Source organism: Arabidopsis thaliana, chromosome 5, assembly GCF_000001735.4.
Source record: "Arabidopsis thaliana chromosome 5, partial sequence".
Classification (NCBI taxonomy): domain Eukaryota; kingdom Viridiplantae; phylum Streptophyta; class Magnoliopsida; order Brassicales; family Brassicaceae; genus Arabidopsis; species Arabidopsis thaliana.
The window spans coordinates 1,483,816-1,504,643 of record NC_003076.8 but is presented as its reverse complement, the minus strand read 5'-3'; the positions used below and the strand labels follow the sequence as shown (position 1 = coordinate 1,504,643).

The following is a 20,828-nucleotide window of genomic DNA, read 5'->3' as shown; positions in this document are numbered from 1 at the left end:
GTCTAGTCCTTGCTTTTTGGCTGCTTCATGTTCTTTGTACACTGTACTATTGAATGAATCATTGGTTAGTCAATATTTGTGTATTATTCAACTATACATAATTGGATTTGGCCATTTGGGTCTTGAGTTTTAGAAGAGGAAGAGAATTTCAGTACCTGCAAATGCTTTATGATATTTTCAATGCAAAGTTACAAACAACTTTTAAGAACAAATCTGAACCCACAAGAATAGAAAAAAAAAAAAAACAATAAAGTAGTTGTGTAATCAAATCTAGACAACAAGTGAAAGATCACTTCTTTTTATGCATTTCATTACAGAGTAAAACTCAATCTTTAAGGAGACCAAATGTTCCTCAAGATCGTGGAAACATTAGAAACATTAAAGATCTAGTCACAACAGCAAGACCAGAAAAAAAAAGCAGAACTCGGATTGTTGACGTTTAATAAAAATTCAATCGTCTCGAGTTGGAAACAGAGTCAAGACCGTTTTGGCTCCTGATTTCAAATCTTGCGTGTAATTAGCGACTTGACTATGTAAATGCAATGAAGATGGTTTGAAAACTGGTTGCTGTAGTTCACTCTGCTGCCTAGCCAAGAACATTGCTTGGTCGGTCGCTTTGGTCGGTGAAGTGAAATTAACGGCGGAGATTTGTCGGTGGAGGAACTGAGACGGTGGTGCTGCGATATGTTGCTGCTGAGTTGAAATTGGGACAAAAGAGGGTATGAAAAGGTCGGAGCTCTGTCTACTTGTCGGATGGAGGAAATGTGGAGGAACAGGTGAGCTGGCAAAGAGATGATCGGAATCACCGCTGCCGCCTCCTCCGCCGCCGGATTTCATTCTTTTGAGGTAAAGTCTGTATTTTTGCAAATGGCTAGCGACGTTTTCTCTTGTTAAACCATCAACGCTCATAAGCTGCATGATGGTTTTAGGAACCGCGTTTTTTATCCCGAGATGAGCCACCGCGTCTACGAAACGTTTGTGTAGCTGTGGCGTCCATACTAAACGCGGTCGTTTTAGCGTTCTTGCTGGTTCGTCTCCGGTAGAGTCTCCGGCGATTTCGGCTGAGGAATTGGGTTGTGGCGGTGTGGTTTGAGGTAGAGGTTGACCGGAGTTTGAGTTGTTGTTACGGTGGAGATCGAAGGCGATGGCGAGATCAGGCGTGATTAAAGATTGAGATAAAGGTATGAGTTCCTCCGGCGACGGAAGCTCTTCTTCCCATTTAGCAAACCAATTGGAATCTTCTTCTCTCATCCTCAACACTAACAAAAAAAAAAAGAACACAAATCTTGAATCTCAAATTTCACAGTCTTGATCTCACAAGACACCAATATTGTGAAGATGAGGAATAAAAATCAGGAGGAAACACAATGATGATGAAGAGAGAGATATTATTGATTTTGAGGCAAAGACTTGTGAAAGAGAGACTTGACAAGATTCTTGTAAATTTTTAATTGTTGTTATCTGTTTAGATTCGACCACTACGGCTCGGATGATTAGGACCATATGGGCCTTAGAATCCATGCCAGAACTAAACTCAAGGCCCAAAAAGCAATTATAATTACCCTCTTCAGAATCTGCCGCCAAGGTAATCTTCTTCTTACCCTTATGGTTTTTCTTATTCCTTCACTCTATAATAATGGTTTTCTTACACATGTTTCTCAATTAATGGTTTCTTCACGAGTTTGTAAGAAAAAATACTTAGTGGTGAATTTCTGATTTGATCTCTTTGTATTTTTAGGGACTAAAACGGAAACGTAGTGATGCAGCCGTTGCAAAAAGCATGTAACAAAAGCAGCTTTAGATTTGCTTATTCTAATTGACTTCACAAACCATCTGCCTGAAACTGAATGTTACTTGAATAATTTTTTTCTTTTTGGGATAAGCAAATGTAGTCATGTCATTTTGGAAATATCAGGTATTATATTTGTTATTGATATTCGATATGATTAGGTCACACATAAATATGTCTTTATGAGTGTGTACATTTGATGGTTCTTTCAAACTTAGTCTCATTGTTGAAGATAAATCTTCTAAGACTATGTACATTGACTTATTTTTTCAACATCCTAATTTATTGTTTTTAACACTCCCCATTATGTTCTTTTTCTTCCACCTAATCATTCAACATCTATTTAACTTTTAATCTTTACAATTGTTTGTTTAATAAAATTCAACATCATACCCCATTATTTTAATCTCATATTCTTTTTTTTATTTTTTTGGTTATATATTAATAAAACTTATCAAGTAGAATTAAATTAAGATTACTTAACTTTTAACAAGATTTTTTGTCTTTTATGAGAGTGAATGATGGCGTCAAGACATGCGTGTTGGCGGCAAGAGAAGGTTTAGATTTTCTTTACAATATATTCAAATAAACTATTATATGATTAAAATACTATAATGGTAAAAATTAAATGTTAAAGTATGGTTTGCCCTTAAGATTATAATGCCAAATATAAAATCCATTGTGGAGTTAGATACCGTGTAGCTTTTTTTGTTATTGTTAAGTTGATATTGAGCAAAACAAAAGTTTGGTTTGCACGAAAATGTCACTAGACCTAGACCTAGTAAGTATGGTTTGTCCATGGACTTGTTTCAAAGTGTTTGAACTAAATATTATGGGATCATTTATCCTTAGTTGGGATCATTTTCAAACTATAATGTAGAATTTTACTTAATGTTTCATTTATTAACTTTCATTTTTATAAGAAAAAACAAATCTTTATGATAGCATATGAAAAGTCATTTAAACTTCATATCAGTTTTTATCCTTTTTTCTCTCTTTAGATTAAAAAATAAATAAATTGAATGGTCTAAGGACATTTTCTTTGATTAATATCAGATTATTTTTGTTAGCTAAATAAATAGGAGATAGCCACGGTTACTATCTTGCATCTCGAAGTACGGAGTGCCATCAATTTTATCTGTACCAACACCTATTGAAGTAGCTTAATAAAGCTACAAATCACAAGTTTATTCACAAACCAAAAACAAAAAAATTCTCACAAAAACAAAGAGAAAGAAACAATTACCACTCCAAAAACATTTTCAGATTCGATCCCAAGATCCTTAAGAGCATGTCTCGCATCATCCAAAGATATAGTTGAATGATATAATTGCACTTTGATTAAAAAACTGCAAAATCAAAATCGAAATATTTAGCTAGAGAAGTTTAACTAAGTCACCTTGATTTCACAAAGTGTAACTATTCAAAATTATATGATCTATTATATAAAAAAGGCATTATTATGTCATGGGACTATTACAAAGAAAAATCCATTTTTGACATACCGTTTTTCAAATATGCCATTTTCCCAATAATCTTTCAAATTTGCCATTTTAGCCATGTAAAAAACCTAAAGATTTAAGAAATTGTTTTCACTAAACACATACTTAATAACAAAAACTATACCCTAAAAAAATTGGAACTTAATAAATGCAAGCACTTTTATAGGCCAAAACTGAAAACCTAAGTTGATATATATATCATTAATGATAATAAGATTATGATTTGATCATTTAGCCAAATGCTACCAAAATAAATACAAGCGCTTTTATTAAGTCTACTTAAGTTCCTTGATTAGGGTTATGTTTTTTGTTATAAAGCTAGCATCTAAAGAAGGTTTACATATCATTTTTTGGATAAAAAATAATAAATTTGAAGGTTGATGATCATAAACAAAATCAGTAAAATTAAAGAACAACACCTGATACAAGTAACGGCTACTTTAGTAGTTAGCGGGTGAAAAAGAAGAAGACATGCTAACGGTCAATTCCAGCCTGGCACTTAAATTACGAAAGTACCCTCCAACTTTTTTCTTTATCCTTTTTAAATGATACGCTCCTTTAGTTAAATAAAATAAACATTTGTCTCTATTTCTCTTATAAAAATTCAATAATTGAACCTCCTCTCTCTCTCTCTCTTCTCTCCCTTCTTCTTCTCCGATTTCGACTTTGAATCATTTCTTCGAGAGAGGTAGCGAGAAAGGGATCGCCTTTTCTCACTCTCTGCGGATTCTCAATTTTGGGCAAGAAGGCAAGAACGTATGTTGAGATTTCTGATGAAAAATCCATTCTTTTATTCTTTCTTGAAATGATCGACTTGGGATGTGATTCGTTGCTTTCTCTCACATTTCGTCGATTTTTGTATTTAGCTTAGCCTCAATTTGGTCTTATGAGTTGTTCTTGGAAACCCTAGAGTCTCTGTCTCCGTCAATTGCGGTAGATCCCAAATTGATTCGTTTTAGGGTTTTCTTTGATTCATCAATTGGTTGGCTTTGTTCTTGTTTCTTGGATGCGTTTCGTTCTTATCAAGGTCTAATTTCACTAATTTTGCTTTACTCTCAGTTAATTCGTGTCTTCACTCTCCTCCAAGAGTTTCAAGTTTAGATTTTTGTACATAGATTTTGCTCAATTGCCTTACTTTTAATAGTTCATTTCTGGTGTGGAATTGGATTTATGATTTGACGGATTGATATGTCGATGAAACGTTAATGGATATTGTTGCTTAGACCACTTAGTATGAATCGACGCATTAACTTTTTGTGGCTTTTGCAGAGTTTTTATCGCAATTGAGTCTTGAAGACCACAAGGATTTGATCACATTGGTGCTTCTGCCTGTTTATCTGAGTTTGAGGACAAGAACTTCTGGGGCGTTTATAATTTGCCATGGTAATTATCTCTCCCTCTGTATTCCTTGCTTAGAATTGTGCTTACTTGGAAACTTGTGAAAAGCCCTATGAAGTTGTATCTGTTCTGATTTTGTCTTCTTTGATGCTCAGGCTAGTAATGAGAATCTACCACCCAATGTTATCAAGCAGCTTGCCAAGGAGCTGAAGAGTCTTGACGAATCCCCTCCAGATGGCATCAAGGTTGTGGTAAATGACGAGGATTTCTCACAAATATGTGCTGATATTGAAGGACCAGGTTCACAATCATTGCCGTATCAATTTCATTCTCGTGCAAGATTATAGATGTTGAATGATGTAAAGTAAAGGTGTTTTCCTACTTTGATGGCATACAGTTGGTACTCCTTATGAGAACGGACTTTTCCGTATGAAGTTGGCCTTGTCACATGATTTTCCACATTCGCCTCCCAAAGGTATGCATGTCACTTAATTAGATTGACCACTGAGATGTTAAGGCAGAGACACATAGAATTTGTATTCATGGTTTCTAATATCTTGGGTTTGACATTCCAGGCTACTTCATGACAAAGATTTTCCATCCTAATGTTGCTTCTAATGGAGAGATATGTGTTAACACGCTTAAAAAAGATTGGAACCCTAGTCTTGGATTAAGACATGTTCTCTCTGTAAGATGTTTAACCCCTTATGTATTCATCTCTTTGACCGGTTTCTTAAAACTGAAGACTGAGGATCTGTGTTTTGTACATGTTAACAGGTTGTAAGGTGCTTATTAATCGAGCCATTTCCAGAATCTGCATTAAATGAACAAGCTGGCAAGATGCTACTTGAAAACTATGACGAGTATGCGAGGCATGCTAGGTGAGCTATCTACTTTGGTTTCAAATGTTGTCAAACCTTCTCTACTTTTTCGTTGCTAAAAGATGAAATGCTTATATACTATTACTGTATGCAGGCTTTACACAGGTATCCATGCTAAACCAAAACCCAAGTTCAAGACAGGAGCAATCTCAGAGTCAACAACCGCTCTAAATGTTGGCCAGACGAACAACGAGACGCCTGGTGCTGCTACTGCAATACCCTCTTCAATGACAGACATAAAGAGAGTAACAACGAGTGCCCAAGACCAACAACACGTAGCTAATGTCGTTGTAGCAGCCTCTGCAAGTGTGGTCACTACGACGCAAAAAAGGGAAGCAGGTTTGGCCAAGGTTCAGGCAGATAAGAAGAAGGTAGACGCTAGAAAGAAAAGCTTGAAGAGACTATGATGATGCTATCACTCAGTGTCTTACGCTCTTTGAACCTAAACTGTTGTTTCCTTTTTACTTGTAAGAGATCTGTTGTTTGAGGATTTTTCATTTCTGGGAAATAATAATGTTTGCCAATGAAGCCGAATGTTAAACATTTTGGTGTTCTAATCTACACATGGTTTTGCTGAGTAATCGTGGATAAGACAAAAGACACATCGACCTCTGGAATAGTCGTCTGTATCTTGCCACACAGATTCAGAATGTTTGAGAGAATATAGACAAAGATGATACAACAGTGAGAGATTACTTGGGCAAGTCTAGTTGAGATGAGAAAAACGAAGGATCGCGGTCAGAAGCATCCTCTCTAGTTGTCGTAGATCTGTCGTAGTTATCACTAATGTCCTTGATATCATCTAAGTTTCGTGTTGGCAAAGGAAGCTTCCTAGGGCTATCCCTTTTAATGAGCTTGCCTCCCATCTCTGTATCGTATCTCACGGAGGAGGTATACTCTGACTCATACTCGGAATCGTTAGATGCTATAGTCATGTCATCTTCTTCCGGGACCATTGCTCTGAGATCTAGTTGCGAAGGCGGGATCTTGGCAAATAGTACTTCTTTAACATTCTTCAGTAACCCTCTCTTGTAAGGATTTTCTTTCTTATCATAACGGTACCGGAAATTCTCATATGTTGTCTGCAAAACAGACACAACACAAGAAAACTCAGAAGGCTAAAGCAAGCTAAAAAGATTTAGTTGTGGTCCTATGATAAAGGTAAGGAATGTACCTGGTTTGTAGACATGAGATAGAAGTGGAAAATGGTAAGGCCACCAACGAACCAGACAGCGACAAATGTATATACAATAAGAATGACAGACACTATATCATCAGACATTGTCCTCCATAGCTTCCCAGGTTGTCTAATCAGGTTGATCCAGGAGAACACAAAAACATATATGCATAGCAATGTTGAAGATGAGATGAAGCAAATGAAGAACGGGTAGTTTCTCTGCATAAGTTTCACACCAAGAATCAATCACTCTTCGAACAAAGAGTGGGTATATTATATATATGATCAAGAAGTGGTGATGAAGAATTTACTCGGGCAATGCACTGACCAACCCATGGACAATGGTGATCAAAGCGTTGGACACAGTTGTTGCAGATGGAGCAATGTGATGCTCGAGGTGGACGATAGAGCAAGCAAGTATCGCAGAACTTGACTTTGATAGTGTAACCATTGACGAAAACGTCTTTGGTTCTAGGAATCTTGAGATTAGGAGTTTTGTTGTTGACCCATTCCATAGATTGTGTCAAGGAACTATCTGAATCATCTTCAAGAATCATTGATGTTTTGTTCCTTGGGATGATTCCTGGATCCCTAGCTGATGTCAACATTAGAAACGTAAAATCCAAGAGGGTGAGGATAAATCCTGAAGCTAGAACGGTATAGTTGAAGAAAGGATCTCCTCTTTTGATCCACACGAGCATCCTTATGCAGAATGTAAGCGCAGGAGCTCCAATCAAGAAGGAGGTTAGGTACAGAGATGATACATCAGGACCAAAGATTAGTCTACCACCACAGCAAAATCTCTGATGAAACAAAAGAAAAACAAAATATAATTTCACATTCTTGTGGAACAAGAAAGAAAGCATCTTATATTGGCAATCATTGAGAAATGTGTTTACAGAGAAGAAAGAAAATGATATTACGTTGTTACCCTTCCAGGCTTTGTAGAATCTGATATGAGGAATGTGTTTGGAAGAAGAAGCCGTCATGAGAATATGATCACCAGAGGGAATGCAATGAACTTGACTAATCTTCTTCTTGCTCATTCTCTCCCTCTGCATTTTTTGTTTTTCCTCAGAAACCCATACATGAAGCCTGTCCTTCCGCAAAAAAAGTTCTTCAAAGATTCTATCTGAGTTTCAGAAATTCTCAAGTTTTTTTGATTTGGTATCAGCCAAATTAAAGATGGGTTTTGGGGATTCTGTATTTTTTTTTATTCTGTATTTTTTCTTGTTTTTTTTTTTTGCTTAATAATCCAATGCAAACCAATCCTTCTGCATGCAGTCTTTGTTTCGTCTCTCTCTCTTTCTAACAAATTATTTTTGTCCTCTAATAGTTTCCAGGATTTTCGGATTTTTTTTTTACTGAAAATAAATTTAGGAGGATCAATCAATAATAGATAAAGAATTGAAGAAGTGCCGCAAGGATAAAATATAATTTGATGTCTCTGTTACGTGAAGAGTACCATCTAAGATTCTTAGCTTTACCTAAATCATTGTATGGAGATATAAGATCTAAATCACTTTGATAAGAACATCTTTCCCGGTTTCTTGTTTAAAAAAAAAAAAAAAAGTTATTTATTATAGTAAAAATGTAATCAAGAATTAATTCAAGATATTGGTAATGAATTCAAGATAGATATGTACTGTCACGTGGCTAATGTTATTTCTCTGGAGTACGTTCTTGCAACCCTAAGTTACCCTCTTCTTGATTTCTTGAGAGGTTTGTGATATATCTACATCTATCTATCTATGCATATATATATAATCGCAAGCTTAAAGGTATAAGTAAATGTAGCCGATTATGTTCGATTTTTAAAAATTCACAAAGATGATTTTTATTAATTAAGTATATATAGAAAATGAATATATAATATCATACTATATAATAGTAGAAGTCAAATATAGATGCAAAAAATAATGATATAGTTATTGCACAGAAGAATATGATAAGATCATTAAAAAAATAATTATTATAGTTATTTGTAAATCAAGATATTTATAGTTTAACATGTACATTATACTAGTCTTTGCCATGCTCACTTCTTAATTTATAAGGTTTTTTTACTCGTGGTTAAAATAAATAAATAAAAAGATTTTGATTTCGTGATTTACTCACGAAAATTAGGATTCTAGCGAAATTTTGATTGTTTTTTTTTGGTTGGTGTTAGGGAAGAAGTCTGGAATTGGGCACGACTTCTCGAACAATGTCTCACTCCATTGTATGAAAAGATTATAGTGATTTGTGTACACATGGTTTCAGAAGCTATATATAAACTTAAGCTAAATTGAGCGGGAGAAGTTCAAGTAATAGCATGTAGTTGGGTGCGTAGTCAATTCCCGGCTAAATAGTCACAAAATCATCAGTAGCCAAGTGCTTGGGAATTGGTTATTATTGGCTACGCTAGTGAGTTGTACCAGGCACCAACTTGCTAATGATCAATATCGCTACCCACTGACCAAAAAATATTCAATGACAACTTTTTATTTATTACAATTTACAGAACATTGTTCGATATGACGTAACCAGACGGTATGAGACGAGACCAAAGTAAAAAAAATTGGTGAGCAAAACGATTTATGCAAAAAAATTAGATATTAGTTGACCAATTATTACGACGAAAAAAAAAAGGTTGACCAATTATTTTAGTTGATGTGTTTATTTTTCTAACTGGTTCACTTATTTTTCTTGACATTTTTAATTTTTAAAATTATTTAAATACTCGACGAAAAAATAATAATTATTATTTAAATACTTTAAAAAAAAAAACTACTCCGGTTTATTTGTCAAAAGTTAAATCGTAGTAAACGTGAAAAGCCCTTTAACAATAAACGAATGAAAACTTTGGTAAACCGATAATAAAGAAAAAAAGATATTTTTTATCCCAATTTCCCTAAATCATAAAGAAACTTAGGGTTCGTTATCATCGCCATCTCGATTCTCCTAAATCATAAGCGATGTTATCTCCGATTGAGAATGAGAGATCCGAAATTCCTTCCCCTGAGAAGCTGAAGTTAGTGGAGGAGCCATCCGACGATGAATCTAAGTTCTCTAATTATGATTCGGACGATTGGGAAACTTTGTCAGATGATCTTCGACTGTTAGATGAAGAGTGGGGCAAGAGCGGGGTTTGTAATCTCCAACCATTTCTTTCTTTTGAAGAATTGTTTGATTCATTTAATTTTGATTTGTGGTGTTTTCAGGGTTTTGATGTGGACTTCTCGAAAGTGCGTCACAGATTTGGTCGCGGAGCTGTTCATCTCGACGACGACAATATGGTTAGCGAGCCTCATGAGACCAACAGAGATTTGCTCAACAGGTTGTCCAACATGGCTATCTCCTTCTACAACGACAAGACGGTTAGTAATCTCTAATGACTAATCTAGTCGATGTTGGTTTTTTGCTGATTTTCGACGAAATAATTGTGCTAGGGGATAAAACTGGAACTTGTCAAGGTTTTGAGAGCAAATTTTCACCCATCTGCTGCAATCACACTCTACATCACGTTTGAAGCCAATGACCCTTCAGATGGTAACCAGACTAAACGTTACCAAGCAGTGGTTCGATACTTGTCCTTTGATATCGAAGTTTGCTCTTGCAATCCTGAACCATCTTCTTCTTGAATTCTCTTCTGAAAGGTATATATACTAAGCCCAGATTTTACATTGGCTTCAGTACATGTAGATTCCTTTGCCTAATCATTCTTATGTAATCCTGCTGCATACAGTACTAGTTGTAATGTATAAGTTTTGTCTGGGTGTGGCTGGTATAGTTCAGCTTCCAGTGGATATATAGTGCTTACTAATGTTTAGGTTGAAGTTCCCATTATATATGATGTCCTTGATCCAAATATTAAAGAATTCTTTGTTATCATTTCTGCAGTTTTCCACCGGCGAGTTTATGCATCTATCTATCTATCTATCTAGGGGAAGCAAAAGGGCACTAGCAAGTTTCAATTTGTTCCTTGAACTTCTCTATTTGAAATTAAGTTGTATTTTTATGCCCAAATGTTGGTCTCTCGGTGTTTTACTGTTATTGCGACTAAGTCACTACTCTTTCCATTAGCTACTTCTATTATTATATGGATAATGTTGTTACACTCCTTCATTTTTCCTCCCTCAGAGGTTAGGTGCTTAAATTCTTCACCAGTTCCAGCTGTTTGGCATTGCTTAGTTATTAGTTCATCACATTGTTTTGGTAGAAAGAAAATAAAACAACATTCTTAGAATCACAATACAAAAAAAAAATGAGCATCTTTACTCTTATAATATGTTGGTAGGTAGCCTTGCGATTTTGAGAAAGGATACAAGTGGGATTAAGAATGTATATTTGTAGTGGTGTATTTTTCAATCAAGTAAATATAGAACTTTTCAAAGGTTTTTTTTCATTTTTGACAGAATAGGCCAAGAAAATCTGGCAAAAGATTAACAAAAGATCGATAAAATTCTTCATCTTAAATCCATGGCAATATGGCATTAGAAATAAAACCCTAAATTGTTTCACTTTCTTGAATCAACAACTTTCTCCCTCTCTCCTCCGGACCGAGCAGAAGTTGAGCTAGGCTTCATGCAAATCTGCAAGCACAAAACAAAGCTATTTCAGTGGCAAACTTTCTTAATCTCACTATCTTAGATGCTATCCGTTGTTATGTATATTCTCTAATTCTACTTATCTCTCAACTATTTGAGTTAAATTCTAGTACCAGTAACTTGTAGTCTGGATGTCAAGCTCCACCATCAAACCTACAAAAGAGAAACTAATTTGTATAAAATGCATTTGTAAGGTACGAAACTAGCCACACACTCGTCAAACTACATGATCATACCACAATGTCGATAGCACCGACAAACAAAGAGGACTCTCCATTTTTCAGGCTACACTTCCTTATAATCTTTCCAATGCCTTTTTCTCCCCAGGCTTCACCATAAGAGTTTTGGATGAGCCAATAGTGCTCACCTTCGTCGGTTGTACCAAAACTAACAACTAACACCGCATGTCAACAAAAATACATATCTTTTGGCTTCCTACCTTTGTATATTCCCTACCATTGTTACATTAAGAGAAGCAAAAGTCAATTTTAGTATGTTCAGTTAAATTAGCTACAGGGGTTAAATTCAAACATACTGATTTATGGTCCATAAAGCTTTGGTAAGAATCAATAATACCAACTATAGGACGCTGATATACTAGCTTAAGCAAGTCTTCTTCCTTGACATCCTTTTTGGTGATCACATTAAATTCCTTGATCTTGTAAAAGGAGTCATCCTGAAGAGTGAATTGAAACAAGATGATGGATGGAGCTAAATACTGAGCTATTAATAGTTGTGATCTCTAGCTAGCTATCACAAAACTCTCGAATGATAATAAAGAAACAAGAAACATGACAAAGGAAAATTAGTGAATTGGCTTACTGAAGTTTGTTTGGAGCATTCTTTAGGGCAAGTTGCCTTTATGCTCCCCGAGAATTTGCACACTTCTTCTAGGACAAGACCTTGGTTCTTCAAGTAGTCGGAGAGCTCCTCGAATTTGATTATATCTCCCTCTTTACTCTTGCCAGTGATGTTGTTTATCAAATGTTGAGGAGAAAGCTCTACTTTAATACCCCTTATAGCAAATGAAGCTTGTACACATCTAGCAATAGCCACTGCCCAGCAAACACCTAAGAAGAATAAACAAAATTGCTTGTGGGCTTAGTCCCACAAATATAGCTAGCTAGTATCTTAACAAATGCAACTAAGAATTGAACAATAGTTATTAGTTAGTTAGTGTTCCTTGATCCATCCATGAACAAGAATGCTTACTTAGTTTTCCTTGTTTAATAGCACCACTTAGGTATTGGAACCAATCTTTGCAATTCGTGGTAAAATCAGATGGAAGATCCTACACATTGAAATTATTTCAGAACGTGAACTTGGCTAGCAAATATCGTTAACACAAATCAGATGTTACCTTTGCCCATTCCTCGTCTTCTTTAGTAAATCTCTGATACACAGTTCCCATCAACAAATTAGAAACGAACGAAGATATATGGATACATGCATTTACTTAACTACAACATAGCTAAACATAGAAATAATCAAAAACCTTTGTCGATGCTTTTGCAGGCGACTTGTTTTTCTTAGATGAAGAAGAAGAAGAAGAGGATTTTTTGTTTTTCCCCTTTCGTCCAGCACCAACGCCGACGACTGCGGATTCTTCATCCGAGTCACTCTTGTTCCCTCCGTTTCTTCCCGCACCAACACCAGCTACTATGGATTCTTCATTTGATTCACTCTCAGACTTGTGTTCCTCTCCGAACTTTTTATCTTCACTCTCCATTTTCCCCAACGATCGCTCTCGTTTCAACGAGAAAAGCTCTCTTTTTCTTTAGAGGAAAACGCCAAAGTTTGCGATCTTCATGAATAATGTCCGTACAGATATGTGGGTCCAGGATTCACAATTATAGTAATTTAAATTATGTTTAGTGACGCTAGGGTTTTTACGCATGATTAAGACAATAATTCCATTTAATTAAGTAGTAGTGTACAACATAAGACAGAGATTTTCCTTTTAAATAGAATATTTGGTAGCTCCGTGTATTAGTATCAACAAGGTTTTTCTTTTACTTTGTCAAGACAAACACTACTCTCACTCTCACTCTCACTAATCACTAGTGAAAAATTCAACTATCATATTTCATGCTTAACAGTTTACTAGTTTACGTTTTTGTAATCAAGTCGTTCATTTGACAAAAAGAAAAACAATTGTATTAGGAAAATTAAACATATTCAAACATTTTTTTGGACGAAAATCAAACATATTTATTCAAAAAGATAGAAAGGTCTTGGACTTTCAAAGAGCAGAAAAGAGGATCATTTTCATATTTTCCATGGGGAACAAAAAGTAAGAAGGCTTGGGAAGAAAATTGACAGAAAATATTCCTTCTTGGACTTCTTCCGTTGGACTTGGACCCATTTCTGACCCTCGCTTCAATGCGATATTCCTTTTTACAGACATAGTATTATTTTAGACAATCAACCATCTAAATAGACTATTCAAAAATAATATTATAACTTATTATTTAACTAAATTTCGAAATCTTAAAACCAAAATAAAAAATGAGGCGTGAATCGGTTAATTAGGTCAAGCAAACAGTCAAAATCGTGATTTTCCCCAATCTTTTCATTAATCAAAAGATGTGGAATTTTAGGGTTTAAGTAACCGAACATGATTACTATCTACGATATTGTCAAAATGTAACAGGCTTATTACTGTACTATTTTCTTCCCTTTTTTTTGTACGTTAGCTTATTAGCAGTAACTAAAATAAGGTTGCGTATACAAATGAATTTAATGATCTTTTGTTTGTACTCCAGATAGCAAAGAAAACGAATCTATGATGATATGTCTTTTTTCTCCGACGAGGTCATTTAATGGAGGGAACGAAGTTTATTTTTGTTTCTTTGTTCTGAAACTCTGACTTCGATATGACCTGACCAGCTGACCTTTTTACCCATCAAACGACATTACCTCCTAGACAGATTAGCTCTGTCAAACTATGTAAGATATTCGTCGGTTATAAAGATAATGGTACCTAGACAACGATGCAAAAAGTGATAGTCGAAAGAGAGAAGAAATAAATTAAAAAGACGTGTGTTCGAATCTTCGAGAGAATAATGGGGAACAGTGATGTATGTAAGACACTATTACTAAGACTCTAACAACACACAGTGATTTATGTAAGACTCTCTCTAATCCATTAACCTACGTTTCTCAAAATTATACGTAAACTACATATATAGTACATACAGTATATGATAAAAAAAAAAAAAAAAAAATATAGCCCAACAGATTGTGGCCTAGTTAGCTAGCCTGATGATACTGACAGAGATTTGCTCAACAGATTTGTCGAAGAAGGCTATCTCGTACTTCAACGAAAAAACGGTTAGCTAGGAACTAAAGAAAACAAAATGAATCTCTTACTGTGATGGTGATGCCCCGGCCCAACAATAAGTAGATCCCTAGCGCAAAAACAAAATTGTTTGGGCTTTTACAGTGTATATTACTACATTTACAATATTATTTGGACAGGATTTCTTCAAAAATTAGCACAACATTTCTAAAATTTTACAAATAACACTATAAACTTTAATTCAACTTAATTAAAATATCAGATAGAAAATAAAAATAAGAGCAAACACTAATCTAATATTTAATTGAATTAAAAAAAACTTTAAATAGTAAAAATATATATCCGAAATTAAAAATAGAGAACCCAAATATAATACCACAAAAACTAATATTAAAATAAAAAATCTCTTTTAAATAGTGAAAATATACTCTAAATTGGAAATAGGAAACCCAAATATAATACCATAAACTAAAATTAAAAGGAATCAAAATTTCTTTTAAATGGTTAAAATATATACCATAAATTAGAAATAGAGAACCCAAATATAATACTTTAAATTTATTTCTAATTTATTTTGGATGATAGAATTTATATAAAAATTATGGTATTGTTGAAAAAATATATTAGTAATAAACTTCATAGTAAGTTAAGTAGTGCTATTTTTAGAAGTTTATGGAGTGTGTGCTATTATTGTCCATAAAACTTGTTTTAGTGATATTTTTAGGAATTTCTCATAAAGTTATTAGACATGGTTTAACAAATATAGATAAAAGATCAAAGTAGGAGGAGGAGGGGTGAGAAACAGGATTGAAATGGCGGATGGATGACAAACTTCTATTGAGAGATCATACATTTCAAAAGAAAAGTGAAAGTAGTATACTAGTATTTATTTCAAATCAAAATAGTAAACTTACATTTTATGATAAATTAAAATACATACCACCATCTCAACATACTAGAGCACCAGAGAGTATGGAAGACGGGGAAAAAGGAGATAACCACGGTCTCCATGGTCAACATCTCCATTACTATCCTGCATCTCGAAGTATGGAGTGCCATCAATTTCATCTCTACCAGCCCCTATTAAACAAAAAAATCAAATTAACAATATACAAAGATAAGTTTCCTTTTGCTTATGTTAATTATTAATCTCATGTGAGTATTCGGTATGTGAATCAAATCATCATTCTTAAAAAAATATGAAATTTAATCTCGTAAAGTGATTCATCAGTTGAAAATACTTGTCAAGAGCATGGTGTGAGTAATAGTCTTCTTATAAACTTAGGGAGTTTTTTTATAAGCATCACATTCATCATCAGTTGGTTTGTATATTCCCTACCAGAAAAAAAAAGTTAAAATCACAAACAAAAATTAATCTACAAATATTTCTTACATCTCCGCTATGATCATGATAACTTGGAAACCAGAGTACGCTGACGATCACTAGAACCTCATCTTTAGCCAAATATTCAATCACATTGTCCCATCTTTCCGGATTTTTGTTGTCTTCATAAGAAACTGTCATTGAAATAGCTTTATAAACTTTCAAGTCACAAATTTACTCACAAACCAAAAACAAAGAGAGAAATAAACAATTCTCACTAACAACAACAAAAAATAAACAATTACCACTTCAGGATCGTTTTCAGACTCGATCCCAAGAACCGTAAGAGAATTTTGCGCAACGATTTATGCAAAAAAGTGAGCAAAACGATTTATGCAAAAAAGTTAGATATTAGTTGACCAATTATTACGACGAAAAAACAAAAAAAGGTTGACCAATTAATTTAGTTGATGTGTTTATTTTTCTAACCGGTTCACTTATTTTTCTTGACATTATTAATTTTTAAAATTATTTAAATACTCGACGAAAAAATAATAATTATTATTTAAATACTTAAAAAAAAAAAACTACTCTGGTTTATTTGTCAAAAGTTAAATCGTAGTAAACGTGAAAAGCCCTTTAACAATAAACGAATGAAAACTTTGGTAAACCGATAATAAAGAAAAAAAGATATTTTTATCCCAATTTCCCTAAATCATAAAGAAACTTAGGGTTCGTTATCATCGCCATCTCGATTCTCCTAAATCATAAGCGATGTTATCTCCGATTGAGAATGAGAGATCCGAAATTCCTTCCCCTGAGAAGCTGAAGTTAGTGGAGGAGCCATCCGACGATGAATCTAAGTTCTCTAACTATGATTCGGACGATTGGGAAACTTTGTCTGATGATCTTCGACTGTTAGACGAAGAGTGGGGCAAGAGCGGGGTTTGTAATCTCCAACCATTTCTTTCTTTTGAAGAATTGTTTGATTCATTTAATTTTGATTTGTGGTGTTTTCAGGGTTTTGATGTGGACTTCTCGAAAGTGCGTCACAGATTTGGTTGCGGAGCTGTTCATCTCGACGACGACAATATGGTTAGCGAGCCTCATGAAACCAACAGAGATTTGCTCAACAGGTTGTCCAACATGGCTATCTCCTTCTACAACGACAAGACGGTTAGTAATCTCTAATGAATCAAATAACTTTTGCTCTTGTTTGCTGATGCATGAATCTCTTAATTAATAGCGTATATATTTAGTGTGTTGGTTATGGTGATGCATGTTTGTATTGTAGGATTCAAGTTTGGAACTTGTCAAGGTTTTGAGAGCAAATTTTCACCCATCTGCTGCAATCACGCTCTACATCACGTTCGAAGCCAATGATCCTAAAGATGGTAACCAGACTAAACGTTACCAGGCAGTGGTCCTCTACTTGTCCTTTGATATCCAAGTGTGCTCTTGCAAGCCTGAACCATCTTCTTGAATTTATAGAGATGTGTTAGTTAAGCCCATGTTTACATGATGAATATGTTATAAAGGATAGCTTGTTAAGTTTTGCAACGTGAGTTTATATATAAACAAGCGACCATAATAACCTTTGACATAATTGGTGAAGAAGATGTGACATGAGCTACTTTTGAATTAGCAAACAAACGACGAAATACTTCGTATTCGTGTTATGTCCACTACAGAATAAGTGAATTTGCGGTGGGTATGTAGATTTTAAATTCAAAGTGTATCTTAGAAAGCAGAAAAAATAATTAAACAAAAAAATTGGAGAAAAATTATACAAATTAATGTCATAATGTCTATACTAATTGTTTTATAAAAAAAATCAAGTTGAGTAATAGTAGTTTCTTATTAATAAGTAAAATGGACCAATTAAGAGATAGTAACGTTTTTTTTATGTATATTAGGTGAGTACCCATGTTACGCGTGAGCTTATGTTTAGCTTTGATGTTTTATAATGTTTTTTATATTATCTTTACTTGTTCAATCGTTCTAAGAACTTATAGATTTTTGAAATTATTTTCATATGAAACTATTAGATTTTATTTTATATTTAATACTGATGATAATTGCTTTCTTTTTTCTTATAAAATAGGTAGATAATAAATTGTTTATATTCCCATATTCAATTTTTATATTGTTTATATTAAAATTTTAAAGATATAGACTTATATAATTAAACCAAAAATTTAGGGAAAATTAAACAAATTAATGTGTATACTAATTGTTCTATTAAAAAATCCAAGTTGAGTAATATTTTTTATTAATAAGGTTCTAAATGGACCAATTAAGAAAGTAAAACATATTCCATGTATATTGTTTTTGTTTTTTTTTTAAATGCAAGTAAACTAATAAGATGATGAAAATATGCATTTATGTATATGAGATTAAATCTCAATAAATTAAAAACTTATACAAATATGAAAAAAATATTGGTAAAGCAAAACAAATTCAGAACATTAAAGAAATTAATTAGTTTATAAATAAAATAAAAATAAAGTGGAGAAATGTCTACATCCAATATGGGTAAAGTGTAACTTTGTTATTTATTTATATGATAATAAATTTAAGAAAATAAATAAATAAAAAGATAACTAAAAACTAGAACCAAACATAGTTTGAACACCCTTAACTAATATAAATACTTCAATATTTGGGTGTAAAATGTACATCTAAAATCAACCAAATTATTTGGAAGCTCTCAAGAAAATATTGATCTCTAATCCATGGACTTTGTTTTTAAACTCGTCGGATTCCTTTTCATAGTTTTAATAGTTCAATCTAAAGGAAATGTAAAAGATTTGATGTCCGTAAAGGTAAATTGAAAGAAGAAATAATACATATATGTACACACATCCAAGTCTTAATCTAATATTTTATAGATTAACTTATGATATTAATTCATATATATGTTTTTATATTAATTGATGATATTGATCTCAAATTCATAGTTAAATGAGAACACCATATATGATTGTGTGGATATATATAAACAACCGTCGTTAAGTCATCCACTACTTCAAAATCATAAAGTTCAGGTATTTATTCACTAATTTACATTTTTACATGTGGTTCTCTCTATCTCTTATAGAACAATAACATATTTTCTAGGCTATGCATCTTTCTAAAGGTATACCGTATACAATAACATATACTTTGATTTTGAGTAGCTGGAACCATCTTTCTCCAAACCAAAAAATCAAGTTAAAGGTGAAAGTGAAAGAAAAAATATCATCGAGTGTCCTAATGGAACAGTTCCGATAATAAGAAATACAAAAAAATATGTTGCAAATGCTCAATATTGGACAGAAAAACACTTAAATCCGCTTACAATCGATAGTCATGGGACACATGTAAGCAAATCTACATGAATATTTGAGTTACAATTATGAATATATTTAAAATTAATGTGTAGGATATAATAAACTTGTTATAAATTTGAGAATTTGAAGATTGCTGGAGTTAGAACAACAGATCAAGGTCCTTACCGTGGTGTGATAGCTTCGCTTAGTGTGCATGACTTGAATATTAGTAGAGATCAAGCTTCATATGCTAATATATATATTGGCAGTGGAATCTACGACAAAGTTAATTTTATCCAAACCGGCTGGATGGTAACTATTGTTAAATTATTTCTAGATTGTTTAATATAATTTTTTTTTGTTATAAACATAGAATGCATTAATTTGACTCACAGATAAATCCAAGTTTATTTGGTGACGGACGTACATGGAGTTATGGGTTTTGGAAGGTACATATCATAATTCTTTCATATGATAATATTTGATGTCCACTTATGTACACCAAATACTATGTATGTATATATACCATAAGAATTAAATTAAAAATATCAACACTAAACAATAACAGGGAGCTAACGGAGCAGGTTGTTATAATACAATATGTCGTGGTTTTGTTCAAGTATCAAAAACAGATCATTTAAGTGGACCTTTACCTCAACTCCCCTCAGGAGGGGACAGAGATATTTCTGTTTCTATTCGACAGGTTACATTCTTTCTTGAAACAAATATGATTTTGTTTTTTAAAATTATCATTTTTGTAGTATAGAAAACCTAACACAGTATATATTTTAACTTTTCTATTTTATTAAAGGACAAAGAGACAGGAAATTGGTGGACTACAGATATAAGAGGCAATGAATCAGAAGAATATATAGGCTATTGGCCAAAAGAACTATTTGATCTTATTAGTAAGAGTGCAAACATAGTTGGAGTTACAGGAACAGTCCAGGCTTCTCCTTCGGGTCAAAGCCCACCAATGGGTAATGGTCATTTACCAACTGACGATGAGGCAGGGTCGGCGCGTGTTGGAGAAGTTAAGTTTATAGATAATGATTTTGTGGTCAAGGGAAGTGACCAATATAAGTTAGAGAAACTTATTGATGATAGTAACAAATGTTATGGTCTAAAAGATGGAAAGAAGTTAATTTTGTTCAAATATGGTGGACCTGGAGGAAATTCTTGTGGGATCTAATATTTCCTAAATTAATATTGTTCTTGGCTATTTGAATAAATAAGTTATCGGACTTCAGCTGATAATGTTCAAGTATTAAATTTTTTATATATCTCTATATTAAGTGAAAGATTATCTCTGCATGTGATCTCTCATTTGATGTGGTTGATCAAAATTGGTTTATCATTTAATTTCATTAATTACTTAAGTAAATAATTATTTTGGTTAATATATTTTTGTGACTAAAATATCAACAATAAAAAAATGATTTTATGTGAAATATGTAGATGCAATCTTTAATCAGACAAGACAACTACACAAAAATGTATATTTAAAGGTGTTTAAAACTGGATTGGACCTGCCAGTCTGACCGGAAAATGATCCTAGTGTGGATCAGAAAGAACCTCCAGAATGAACTAATTCTTACGAAAGTTTGACTCCGATG

General features: G+C 33.4%; 8 protein-coding genes across 11 annotated transcripts; 5 read left to right on the top strand and 3 right to left on the bottom strand.

The window, feature by feature from the left end:
- Positions 1 to 133: 133 nt before the first annotated feature.
- On the top strand, positions 134 to 1,489 carry AT5G05085 (uncharacterized protein). The gene is made up of 2 exons (NM_001342803.1): positions 134 to 846; positions 930 to 1,489. Exons 1-2 carry the CDS (start codon positions 793 to 795, stop codon positions 1,041 to 1,043), a joined length of 168 nt encoding a protein of 55 aa, NP_001332672.1. The 5' UTR covers positions 134 to 792; the 3' UTR covers positions 1,044 to 1,489.
- Positions 150 to 1,412, bottom strand: AT5G05090 (Homeodomain-like superfamily protein). The gene has a single exon (NM_120591.2). The coding sequence runs from the start codon at positions 1,249 to 1,251 to the stop codon at positions 451 to 453; it is 801 nt and encodes a 266-aa protein (NP_196128.1). The 5' UTR covers positions 1,252 to 1,412; the 3' UTR covers positions 150 to 450.
- A 2,370-nt stretch (positions 1,490 to 3,859) lies between the features above and the next one.
- UBC22 (ubiquitin-conjugating enzyme 22) lies at positions 3,860 to 6,206 on the top strand. 4 transcript variants are annotated; one of them, NM_120590.3, is made up of 7 exons: positions 3,860 to 4,047; positions 4,561 to 4,674; positions 4,785 to 4,929; positions 5,027 to 5,104; positions 5,205 to 5,317; positions 5,407 to 5,510; positions 5,605 to 6,206. In NM_120590.3, the coding sequence occupies exons 2-7, from the start codon at positions 4,672 to 4,674 to the stop codon at positions 5,915 to 5,917; spliced, it is 756 nt and encodes a 251-aa protein (NP_568148.1). In that variant the 5' UTR covers positions 3,860 to 4,047; positions 4,561 to 4,671; the 3' UTR covers positions 5,918 to 6,206. The 4 variants fall into 4 exon arrangements, with proteins under 4 accessions (NP_568148.1, NP_001332674.1, NP_001332673.1 ...); NM_001342801.1 differs by having other exon boundaries at positions 3,860 to 4,318; NM_001342802.1 differs by having other exon boundaries at positions 3,860 to 4,224; positions 5,605 to 6,149.
- AT5G05070 (DHHC-type zinc finger family protein) lies at positions 6,100 to 7,935 on the bottom strand. The gene is made up of 4 exons (NM_120589.4): positions 7,611 to 7,935; positions 6,999 to 7,490; positions 6,685 to 6,906; positions 6,100 to 6,592 (listed from the first exon to the last, which is right to left on the bottom strand). Exons 1-4 carry the CDS (start codon positions 7,746 to 7,748, stop codon positions 6,203 to 6,205), a joined length of 1,242 nt encoding a protein of 413 aa, NP_196126.2. The 5' UTR covers positions 7,749 to 7,935; the 3' UTR covers positions 6,100 to 6,202.
- Positions 7,936 to 9,507: 1,572 nt separating this feature from the next.
- On the top strand, positions 9,508 to 10,925 carry AT5G05060 (Cystatin/monellin superfamily protein). Its single transcript, NM_120588.5, has 4 exons — positions 9,508 to 9,815; positions 9,891 to 10,046; positions 10,119 to 10,325; positions 10,570 to 10,925. The coding sequence occupies exons 1-3, from the start codon at positions 9,645 to 9,647 to the stop codon at positions 10,308 to 10,310; spliced, it is 519 nt and encodes a 172-aa protein (NP_196125.1). The 5' UTR covers positions 9,508 to 9,644; the 3' UTR covers positions 10,311 to 10,325; positions 10,570 to 10,925.
- Positions 10,926 to 11,186: 261 nt separating this feature from the next.
- Positions 11,187 to 13,005, bottom strand: AT5G05050 (Cysteine proteinases superfamily protein; the record flags this gene model as incomplete). The annotated part of the gene is made up of 7 exons (NM_120587.1): positions 11,187 to 11,261; positions 11,513 to 11,643; positions 11,853 to 11,952; positions 12,099 to 12,346; positions 12,489 to 12,567; positions 12,637 to 12,669; positions 12,772 to 13,005. The coding sequence occupies 7 exons, from the start codon at positions 13,003 to 13,005 to the stop codon at positions 11,187 to 11,189; spliced, it is 900 nt and encodes a 299-aa protein (NP_196124.1).
- Positions 13,006 to 16,675: 3,670 nt separating this feature from the next.
- AT5G05040 (Cystatin/monellin superfamily protein) lies at positions 16,676 to 17,515 on the top strand (the record flags this gene model as incomplete). The annotated part of the gene is made up of 3 exons (NM_120586.2): positions 16,676 to 16,846; positions 16,922 to 17,077; positions 17,196 to 17,515. The coding sequence occupies 3 exons, from the start codon at positions 16,676 to 16,678 to the stop codon at positions 17,382 to 17,384; spliced, it is 516 nt and encodes a 171-aa protein (NP_196123.1). The 3' UTR covers positions 17,385 to 17,515.
- Positions 17,516 to 18,578: 1,063 nt separating this feature from the next.
- On the top strand, positions 18,579 to 20,467 carry AT5G05030 (NEP-interacting protein, putative (DUF239)). Its single transcript, NM_120585.2, has 7 exons — positions 18,579 to 18,726; positions 18,862 to 18,948; positions 19,081 to 19,263; positions 19,363 to 19,524; positions 19,608 to 19,661; positions 19,781 to 19,915; positions 20,024 to 20,467. Exons 1-7 carry the CDS (start codon positions 18,637 to 18,639, stop codon positions 20,402 to 20,404), a joined length of 1,092 nt encoding a protein of 363 aa, NP_196122.1. The 5' UTR covers positions 18,579 to 18,636; the 3' UTR covers positions 20,405 to 20,467.
- The last annotated feature ends 361 nt before the right edge of the window (positions 20,468 to 20,828 follow it).

Bases quoted from the DNA above. Each gene is read 5' to 3' on its own strand.
- AT5G05085 (NM_001342803.1), top strand. From the start codon at position 793: ATGATCGGAATCACCGCTGCCGCCTCCTCCGCCGCCGGATTTCATTCT. The intron at 847-929 runs GTAAAGTCTGTA...TGATGGTTTTAG, and splicing joins CCGGATTTCATTCTTTTGAG to GAACCGCGTTTTTTATCCCG.
- AT5G05090 (NM_120591.2), bottom strand. From the start codon at position 1,251: ATGAGAGAAGAAGATTCCAATTGGTTTGCTAAATGGGAAGAAGAGCTT.
- UBC22 (NM_120590.3), top strand. The intron at 5,105-5,204 runs GTATGCATGTCA...TTGACATTCCAG, and splicing joins TCCACATTCGCCTCCCAAAG to GCTACTTCATGACAAAGATT. The intron at 5,318-5,406 runs GTAAGATGTTTA...ACATGTTAACAG, and splicing joins GATTAAGACATGTTCTCTCT to GTTGTAAGGTGCTTATTAAT.
- AT5G05070 (NM_120589.4), bottom strand. From the start codon at position 7,748: ATGCAGAGGGAGAGAATGAGCAAGAAGAAGATTAGTCAAGTTCATTGC. The intron at 7,491-7,610 runs GTAATATCATTT...TTGTTTCATCAG, and splicing joins AAGCCTGGAAGGGTAACAAC to AGATTTTGCTGTGGTGGTAG. The intron at 6,907-6,998 runs GTAAATTCTTCA...AAACTTATGCAG, and splicing joins TTGGTCAGTGCATTGCCCGA to AGAAACTACCCGTTCTTCAT.
- AT5G05060 (NM_120588.5), top strand. From the start codon at position 9,645: ATGTTATCTCCGATTGAGAATGAGAGATCCGAAATTCCTTCCCCTGAG. The intron at 9,816-9,890 runs GTTTGTAATCTC...TGGTGTTTTCAG, and splicing joins AAGAGTGGGGCAAGAGCGGG to GGTTTTGATGTGGACTTCTC. The intron at 10,047-10,118 runs GTTAGTAATCTC...TAATTGTGCTAG, and splicing joins CCTTCTACAACGACAAGACG to GGGATAAAACTGGAACTTGT.
- AT5G05030 (NM_120585.2), top strand. From the start codon at position 18,637: ATGGACTTTGTTTTTAAACTCGTCGGATTCCTTTTCATAGTTTTAATA. The intron at 18,949-19,080 runs GTATTTATTCAC...GATTTTGAGTAG, and splicing joins TTCAAAATCATAAAGTTCAG to CTGGAACCATCTTTCTCCAA. The intron at 19,662-19,780 runs GTACATATCATA...AAACAATAACAG, and splicing joins GGAGTTATGGGTTTTGGAAG to GGAGCTAACGGAGCAGGTTG.